This window comes from Bufo bufo, chromosome 5 (genome assembly GCF_905171765.1).
Source record: "Bufo bufo chromosome 5, aBufBuf1.1, whole genome shotgun sequence".
NCBI lineage: Eukaryota > Metazoa > Chordata > Amphibia > Anura > Bufonidae > Bufo > Bufo bufo.
This window is the reverse complement of record NC_053393.1, coordinates 17,049,872-17,059,914: the sequence shown is the minus strand read 5'-3', so window position 1 is coordinate 17,059,914 and position 10,043 is coordinate 17,049,872. Positions and strand designations below refer to the sequence as shown.

The following is a 10,043-nucleotide window of genomic DNA, read 5'->3' as shown; positions in this document are numbered from 1 at the left end:
CCAAGCCCGAACTTCTGTGAAGAAGTTCGGGTTTGCGTACCAAACATGCCGATTTTTATCACGCGCGTGCAAACGCATTACAATGTTTTGCACTCGCGCGGAAAAATCGTGCATGTTCCCGCAACGCACACCCGCACCTTTTCCTGCAACGCCCGTGTGAAAGAGGCCTTACACTTACAGAAGCAGGATATGATATGTTTATAGTGCAAAAGCAGTTTATTAAGTATAAAAAGCCAAAAACAATTATTTACAAAAAAATACAAAGATAAGACTAAAGATGGTGGTGATATATATACAACAGTGCCTGTGCCACCCCCTTTGGACCAGTGTTATACGATAGTTTGTGTGACTGTGACCTGCATAGTCTAAGAGTCGGTAAAGACCCGGGACTAAAGTGTTAACACTTGGCTCAAAAGTAGCTTTGTCTGCTCATCTATACATTCAGTAGCCCATATGCATGTACCCGGGGAGGCCTGCGCTGTGTGCCAGGTGCTCCCTGTATAGACTCTGGGGCATGTACCCAGTGTGCGTGGCGTATACTGGGATGTCAAACACTGTTTTGTTGGGAGGGAAATCACCCGAAGCATTCTTTATTTCCATAGGCCGCGGGGGGAGGGATAATTGAGGTTGTAGGCTGGAGGAGAAGGCCTCCCTTCTGTCTTGGTAAGAGGGACCAGTGTAAGGAGGTGTCGCGTAGTTATACAGGGATATCGATGGGAAGTTGGAGTAAAGCAGAAGCGGGTGTATGCTGGGGGGGGCCACAACATTAGGGGCAACACACTTGGAGTAAGATGTAGGAAGGTTCCATAGGATCATTGGGAAGGACACTGCCGGGTCCGGAATTGAAGAGTTGGCCGGAGCAGTGGCCTCAGGTTCTGCTCTGATAGTTTCAGCATCTTTAGGGAGATGAGGACGACAGAAGTCTGCAGGCCTGTAGGAATGTCCATGGATGATGTAGGGGGCCAGGTCATGGGGGTAGATATCCTGCCGGGTCACGGCTGTGTTCTGCAGCTTCATGGCATCCGGGGGTATCCGGCTTACATCTACCATCCAATAGTTTCCTTTAGCCTGAGGTTTGTGTGGATCTTTTAGAACCTGAAATGAAGATTTAAAAAAATGAGACAATGGTTTAAAATAAAATTCTATGGCCTCTTTCACACGAACGGGTGTCCCCTATGGCCTTATTGCGGCCCGCATACGGCGGGTCCGCAATACATGTGACACCGGCCGTGTGCATTCCGCATCACGGATGCGGACCCATTCACTTGAATGGGTCCACAAATCCGGAGATGCAGTGCAGAACTGAAGCACAGAACGGAACCCTACGGAAGCATTACGGAGTGCTTCTGTGGGGTTTCGTCCCGTACTTCTGTTCCGCAAAAAGATAGAAAATGTCCTATTTTGTTGCGGAACGGGCGGATCGCGGACCCATTAAAGTGAATGAGTCTGCGATCCGCTGTGGATGCCCTACGGTTGGTGTTCGTGCATTGCGTCCCGTGCGGCACAGCCACGGGGCGCGCATGTTCGTGTGCAAGAGGCCTAATTCAGTTAAAAGGCAAATGAATAGATTCTGTCATTTAATAAATAATTTTAGTTTTAATGATGGCGTCCCTTATTACATTCATTGACCTCCATCCGGCAAGTTCTTCCACTTGATAAAATTTTTTAATTCGTCAGAGTTGGGCTTTGTGTTCGGCGTAGCCTGGGATTGGTTGATGCACATGTATTGGGAAGGTGGGGGGCATGCTAGGGCCCCTTTCACACGAGCGTGACGGATTAGGTCCAGATGCGTTCAGTGAAACTCGCACCATTTTGCAAGAAAGTTCAGTCAGTTTTGTCTGCAATTGCGTTCAGTTGTTTAGTTTTTTCCGTGCGGGTGCAATGCGTTTTGATGCGTTTTTCACGCGCGTGATAAAAAGCTGAAGGTTTGCAAACAACATCTCTTAGGAACCATCAGTGAAAAACGCACTTTTTTCCGGATGTGATGCGTTTTTCACTGAAGCCCCATTCACTTCTATGGGGCCAGGGCTGCGTGAAAAACGCAGACTATAGAACATGCTGCGTTTTTCATGTAACGCAGAACTGATGCGTGAAAAAAAAAAACGCTCATGTGCACAGACCCATTGAAATGAATGGGTCGGGATTTAGCGCGGGTGCTATGCGTTCACGTCACGCATTGCACCCGCGCGGAAAACTCGCTCGTGTGAAAGGGGCCTCAGTGTTGTGATGGGACCCTATGAGAACTTTGTAGACTCCTATCCTAGAGGTCCAAGGTGGGCAGTGAATGCTACAGAGCAGCTCATTCTCCGGCCTACTCCATGTGGCCTTGAGTTACATGGTCGCCTGTTAATCAGCGGACAAACACACAGAAGTCTCTTGAAGACCGGACCTGCAACAAAAACCTTGATTTGGTGTCAAAGTGCAAAAAATATGAAACAAAACCGCCAAAAAAATGCATATAAATCCGCACTATTGATTGCAGTTTTGGCCTGCTTTTTGTGGATTTGATAAGGATGAAATCTTCACACACACAAAAAACAACAACAATTGAGATGCTGCAGATTTTAAAATTCGCTTAAAATAAAAAAAGCAAAGCAGAGATGCGATTGTCTAATCTCAGACACGGCTGGTGCTGAATTATCACAAGGTGTTGCCCCCGCTGCGCCCGCATAGAAAGATCTCAGCGAATATCGCTGGGAACTAGTGTTGAGCGAACTTCTATTTTCAAGTTCGGCTTATCTAAGAATTCCGTTATGCATTCCGCTACCACGGACTATAAGTTATGGTCCATGATAGCGGAATCCATAATGGAATTCTTAGATAACTGGAGCCTTGTACGCCAAACTTGAAAACAGAAGTTCGCTCATCCCTACTGGGAACCTGATAACAATACAGTAAAAATGTAATGACGGTGACACTACCACAAATCCATCCTATAGGGCTCACGCACACGACAGTATTTTGCGTTCAGTATACTGGCCGTTTTTGTAGTTCAGTATGCGGAACATATACTGAACCATTCATTTCAATGGTTCAGCAAAAAAAACTGAGGTGTCTCCGTGTGCATTCCGTTTCAGTATTTCCGAACCGTGAAAAGATAGAACATGTCCTATTCTTGTCCCCAAATAACGGTGCTTGGCTCTATTCAAGTCAACGGGTCCGCAAAAAAAAACGGAACACATACGGAAATGCATCTGTATGTCTTCCGTATCCGTTCCGTTTTTGCTGAACCATCTATTGAAAATGTTATGCCCAGCCCAATTTTTTCTATGTAATTACTGTATAATGTATCTGGCATACGGAAAAACGGAAAGGAAACAAAAAACGGAACAATGGATCCGTAAAAAACGGACCGTAAAACACTGAAAAAGCCATACGGTCGTGTGCATGAGCCCATAAAGTAACTATATGGAGGTCACAGAAAAGAAATGATCTTAAACTCTATAGAGCGTGGCGATAGAAGTAATGGTATATATGGGGAGGGGTCATTTATTAATACAGAGGTGAAGTGTGGTACAGGGGATGTGGGGGCGTCGCTGCGGGTGCATATGGAGAGTCGTATAGAAGTTACATACAATAGGTGTATTGTAGTTTTACTTCAGTCTCTTCCACTCTACATATTTAATGCTAATAGTCTCAGTATCCCTGTCTGTGCTGGGGGGGGGGGGGGGGTTTACCTGTGCTGGTTAATTTCCCCCAAAAGAGGAGCCTGCGCTGGGAAAGACACCAAAGGCATAACTTATAAAATAAGCTAAAATACTAAATAAAAATAACTTTAAAAAAAAATAAGGACCCTTTCACACGAGCGAGTTTTCCGCTCGGGTGCAATGCGTGACGTGAACGCATTGCACCCACACTGAATCCGGACCCTTTCATTTCAGTGGGCCTGTGTACATGAGCGTTTTTTTTTTATTTTTCACGCATCACTTCTGTGTTGTGTGAAAAACGCAGCATGTTCTATATTCTGCGTTTTTCACGCAGCCCTGGCCTCATAGAAGTGAATGGGGCTTCAGTGAAAAACACATTGCATTCGGAAGCAAGTGCGGATGCAATGCGTTTTTTTACAGATGGTTGCTAAGAGATGTTGTTTGTAAACCTTCAGTTTTTTTATCACGCGTGTGAAAAACGCATCAAAACTAGAGATGAGCGAACTTCTGTTTTAAGTTCGGCGTCTAAAGTTCGGCTTCCGGTTAGCGGAGGATCCCGATGTGGATTCCGAATTCCGTTGTGGTCCGTGGTAGCGGAATCAATAATGGCCATTATTGATTCCGCTACCACGGACCACAATGGAATTCGGAATCCATATCGGGATCCTCCGCTAACCGGAAGCCGAACTTTAGACGCCGAACTTAAAACAGAAGTTCGCTCATCTCTAATCAAAACGCATTGCACCCGCGCGGAAAAAACTAAACAACTGAACGCAATGCAAGTATATTGGGCAGACTAAATGGGCCAAATGGTTCCTATCTGCCGACATGTTTCTATGTTTCAATCCCAGACAAAACTGACTGAACGTGCTTGCAAAATGGTGCGAGTTTCACTGAACGCATCCGGAGCCAATCCGTCACGCTTGTGTGAAAGGGGCCTAAGCCGTTCCCGACGGGGTCACACAGCACCCGCTCCCATAGAGTAAACGCAGTAACGAAAAAATAAAAAGCAAAATGGCTCATTTGCCTTTTTGAATTGAAAGTGATCAAAAAGTCAAACACACCCCAAAATGGTATCAATAAGAAGTCCAGATCACCGCACAGCTCCATAGATAGAGATATAAAAAATGAGGGAGTTGAGACTATGGCGATGCAAAGTAAAAAAAACATTTTTTTTTATTGTAAGGCTACTTTCACACTCGCAGTTTGGGCGGATCCGTCATGGATCTGCAAAATCGGATCCGTTACAATAATACAACCTCATGCATCCGAGGTTAACTGGGATTCACAGGGCGTATTTCTATCTCTTTTTGAGATTAAAATTTGTACTGTGAATTTATGAATTCCTGTGCTGTACTGGGTGGGAAGCTTTATTATTCAGCACCAGTCTGACAAATATGGCGCAGTTTCTTCCATTTTGTTCATCTCATAAAATGATGCATCTTAAGATCTTAAAGGGAACTTAACCCTTTGCAGCAGAGTTTCTCAGTGCCCTGCACCTTCGGGTGTCTGCTCGGCTTTTCCAGGATCCCAAATACTCTATGGGGGAGATTTATCAAACTGGTGTAAAGTAGAACTGGCTCAGTTGCCCATAGCAACCAATCAGATTCCACCTTTCATTTTTGACAGCTCCTTTAGAAAATGAAAGCTGGAATCTGATTGGTTGCTATGGGCAACTGGGCCAGTTCTACTTTACACCAGTTTGATAAATCTCCCCCTATGAATCCATACTCCACATGCTGGAAAATCCGCTGAAACTCGAAGGTGCAGCGTGCGCTGAGAAGTGATTCCGCAGCTTCGTGGTTTATGTCCCCTTTAAGCAATGTTTATTAGCTCTGTACCCCCGCCTGTTAATTATATCCCCAGGGTCCATTACCTTCCTGAAGCAGTCGTTAGACGACAGGTTGTGTCTGACGGAGTCTTTCCACCCTTGGTAATTGCCCTTAAAGAAGGGGAATAAGGTGCTGATCTCTTGTAAAATCTGAAAAAAAAAGCAAAAACAGTCAGTCCTGATATGTTAGTAAATTGTAAACTCTCCCTCCCCATTGAGTATGTAACGGACATAAAGCGGGAGATTTATCAAACTGGTGTAAAGTAGAACTGGCTTAGCTGCCCATAGCAACCAATCAGATTCCGCCTTTCATTGTTCACAGCTCCTTTTGAAAATGAAAGGTGGAATCTGATTGGTTGCTATGGGCAACTGAGCCAGCAATACTTTACACCAGCTTGATAAACCTCCCCCAAAATGCTTATATGAGTGGGGGGTAACGGACGGTGGCCTCACATGTTGCGGAATTCACAAATCTCCCCAAAGGGGATGAGACGTGTCAATACCTCCGTTACGGAAAAATAAACCGCAACTGTGTAAAACCTGATGATTTTGCGTAGATAAAATACGTAACGTGTGAGGGCCCCCTAAGGCAGCGGCAAGAAGTCTGTAGTACATGCCACTTGGGTATCTGTGGTATGAAATCTAAGGGTATAGTCACAGCACGGGAAAATAGTGTTTTTGCCGTGATTTCATCTAAACTGCAGCAAAACTAATGATTTGATTGAAATATAAAAACAAATATATTTCAGATGTTATGTTCTGACCATCCTGAACCACTCGCCCACTTACCTGGGAGAGCTTGAGCCTCTTGTCCGGGGCGTTTTGTATGACCAGCGCGATCATGGCCAGGTATGAATATGGCGGCTTGGCGTATCGCTGGTAATTTTTCTTCTTCCCAGGGGGCTTCTCCTTTTTCTTGGGATCGGCTCTGGAGTCTGGCTCACGTAGCAGGCTCTTCTCCTCCCCTGGACTCCTGTTCTTGTTGGAATCTATCGGCGATATTCGTTCCATGTTAGAGAAGTCGGGTGGCGCCGGCATGTAGATGGAGTCCCATGGATGGAGAGTGAAGGTCATACTCCCACTGTTGTCCTCACAGTCTGTAAAGCTAGATCTGATGTGACACTGGACCTTGGAGGAGCCTTGATAAGTGCCGGTCACCCCACCTCCGGCTTTCTCATGTAAATGGCCCCCCAGCACAAGAGGGAACCCACTGCTGGTAAACACCTCAACTTCTATAGAAAAGCCTGTGTCCAGCAGAACAATAACAAGGAGCCAACACATAAAGTTTCAGTCCTCGGGTGTGATCCATTTTCGGAATGTGTTTTGTCATGTATATAGCATGTGTTGTGTATACCGTTCTGCTGCTTTCTGTGCATAACGAATCATTAGCCAGATTAATAATGCCCGTGCCTAGATGCTAATATGCAGCCCATAGGAGGAGGGAGCCCTTGGCTGAAGAGTTTGCGCTTTAGGTGTGGAGCGTTTAAAAATTAAGGTCCATTTCCATAAAAACCCCAAATCAACACTAAATCCGTAAAATCTGTGTACAGCAAGGAAAAGGGGGGCATCCAGCAAGGAAATGTATATCACCTCATTAGGTAGGTTGATAAGCGTGTAATAAGTGGTTAGGGCACATGCACACCAACGTGTTTTCTTTCCGTGTCCATTCCGTTTTCATTTCAATGGGTCCGCAAAATACGGCATGCACACAGACGTCATTGCAGATACATGTTTTGTGGATCGCAAAATACATACGGTTGCGTGCCTGAGCACTTAGGCTACATTCACACGAACGTATTTTCTTTCCGTGTCCGGTCCGTTTTTTCGCGGATAGGATGCAGACCCATTCATTTTAATGGGTTAGCAAAAAATGCAAACAGCACACCGTGTGCTATCCACATACGTATGTCCGGAGAACATATCCTATTCTTGTCCGTTTTGCGGACAAGGATAGGCATTGTTACAATGGATCCACAAAAAAAAAAACGGATGCCATACGGACATCATCCGTTTTTTTTTTGTGGATCCGCAATTTGTGGACCGCAAAACACATACAGTGTGAATGTAGCCTAAGGGTCAATTCACACGTCCGCATGAATGGGTCCGCATCCGTTCCGCAATTTTGCAGAACGGGGCGGACCCATTCATTTTCAGCCGGAAAAGATGCGGAATGCACACATTGTGCTGTCCGCATCCGCACATTTGTTCTGCATCCGCACTTCCGTTCCGCAAAAAAATAGCACATGTCCTATTCTTGTCCGCAGACACGGACAAGAAAAGTCATTTCTATTTAAGGTGCCTGGCATGTGGGGTCTGCCGATGTCCGTGTTTTGCGGATCTGCAATTTGCGGACCGCAAAACACTTGCGGACGTGGGAATGGACCCTAAAGCTGAGAATGAGGGCTCATGCACACGACCGTATGTATTTTCCACAAAAAATATGGATGACGTCCGTGTGCATTCCGTATTTTGCGGAACTGAACCGCTGGCCCCTAAGGCCTCTTGCACACGAACGTATTTTCATTCCGTGTCCGTACCGTTATTTTTTTTACCGTATACGGAACCATTCATTTCAATGGGTTCACCAAAAAAAACGGAAGGTACTCCGCGTGCATTCCATTTCCGTATTTTCCGTATTTCTGTTCCGCAAAAAAAATAGAACATGTTCTATTATTATCCGCATTACGGACAAGGATAGGACTGTTGTATTAGGGGTCGGCTGTTCCGTTCCGCAAAATACATACGGTCGTGTGCAAGAGGCCTAACAGAACAGTCCTATCCTTGTCCGTAATGCGGACAATAATAGGACATGTTCTATTTTTTTACGGAACAGAAATACTGACATACGGAAACGGAATGCACACTGAGTAACTTCCGTTTTTTTTGCTGGCCCATTGAAATGAATGGTTCCGCATACGGTCCGCAAAGAAAACGGAACGGACACGCAAAGAAAATACGTTTGTGTGCATGAGCCCTGAGAGAAATAGATTGTCAGCCTCATGGGCAGGGTCCATGTGCTTGTTTCTGTATTATGTATTTACCGCCTTTTCATTTGTCCGGCGCCCTGGAATGATTGGTGGTTTAATAATAAATAATCTCTGTGCTGCGGTTAATACAGGGGGTCCTAATGGTGTCGCAGTGCAACAGGCTGCAACGCGACAGTCGCAAAAACCTATACAAGTCGGTTTTTTTTCCCCCGACTGTCACCATTGCAGCATGTCACAGACCACCCTGCAATCCCTCAGTGGTGGTCGTGCTTGCGCACTATAGGAAAAAATGTCAGCCTCTCTGGTGGCTGGGACTATAGGGGCGGACATAGGCTAGTGCTTTATCCTAAATTGTGCAAGCACGACCACCACTGATGGATTGCAGGATGGTCGTAACCATGGAAATGAGCAGTGTATTATGTGATGGAAAAATGAATCCAGCCGGCAAAGGAAGCAATATGGAGAATAATAATACATTAGTAAGTGCCTCTTTCACATGGGCGTGTGCATTGTGGACCGCATTTGCGGATCCGCAATACACGGGCGCCGTTCCGTGGCCATTCCGCATCACGGATGCGGACCCATTCACTTCAATGGGTCCGCAAATCCGCAGATGCGGAATGATGCGGAACGGAAGCACGAAACGGAACCCTACAGGAGCACTACAGAGTGCTTCCGTGGGGTTTCGTCCCGTACTTCCGTTCCGTAAAAAGATAGAACATGCCCTATCTTTTTGCGGAACGGCCGGATTGCGGACCCATTAAAGTGAATGGGCCCGCGATCCGCTGCGGCTGTCCCATGGACGTGTGCGCCCCGTGGTCGTGGTGCAGCCCGCACCACGACCACGGGGCGCACACGTTCATGTGCAAGAGGCCTTAATCTCTAATTTGTCGGATTCCTTACAACTATGGAATATTAAAGTCTAATTTGACGATATTAACGCCTCAGCAGTGGTCAGAATCTTTGATGGCTGTTCGTACGGCTGAGGCCTCAGGCGCCCAAGCTGCTGCTTGTTTATAGTGATTACCATATGACTGACCCCAATAGTCACCCATCAATACACCTTTGTTCCACTGATTTCTCACTGCAGGAGGCTCCACACACCGGACACCCCCTCACTCTCTCTGGTTAGAATAGGAGTCTTTTTGTCATGTAACGCCCACCCCACCCTGATGTTTTTGCTGCAGTGAATGCACCTACCGTACCTTTATAACAAAAATTGTGCACTCTTGTATCAATACGTTTACGTATCATCATGAAGGGGATGTATAAAGGACGCTTTATACTGGACAAGAATCCTGAAGATGATCACTAACGAGCATTCATAGGAACACTCATTAGTGATTATCTGGTGGTGTAAATATACCGCCGATTACCCGAGGAACAAACAAAACGCTCGTTCATTGGGTAATCCGATCGTTTGTGAGTTCACAAAAATTGTCATTTGCCGGCAGCAGATCGTATGTGTAAACAACGAGTCAGCATGGGGATGAGCGATGGCATTCGCGGTCACTACTCCCCATACTGTGGAGGAGATCGGTGCATGTAAATGTGCCTCCTCCACCAGCGATCAGTCCT

At 46.0% G+C, this 10,043-nt stretch overlaps 1 protein-coding gene across 1 annotated transcript; it reads right to left on the bottom strand.

Moving 5' to 3' along the window:
* Window positions 1–314: 314 nt before the first annotated feature.
* Window positions 315–7,160, bottom strand: LOC121001436 (forkhead activin signal transducer 3-like). Its single transcript, XM_040432500.1, has 3 exons — window positions 6,268–7,160; window positions 5,524–5,628; window positions 315–1,095 (listed from the first exon to the last, which is right to left on the bottom strand). The coding sequence occupies exons 1-3, from the start codon at window positions 6,757–6,759 to the stop codon at window positions 442–444; spliced, it is 1,251 nt and encodes a 416-aa protein (XP_040288434.1). The 5' UTR covers window positions 6,760–7,160; the 3' UTR covers window positions 315–441.
* Between the last annotated feature and the right edge of the window lie 2,883 nt (window positions 7,161–10,043).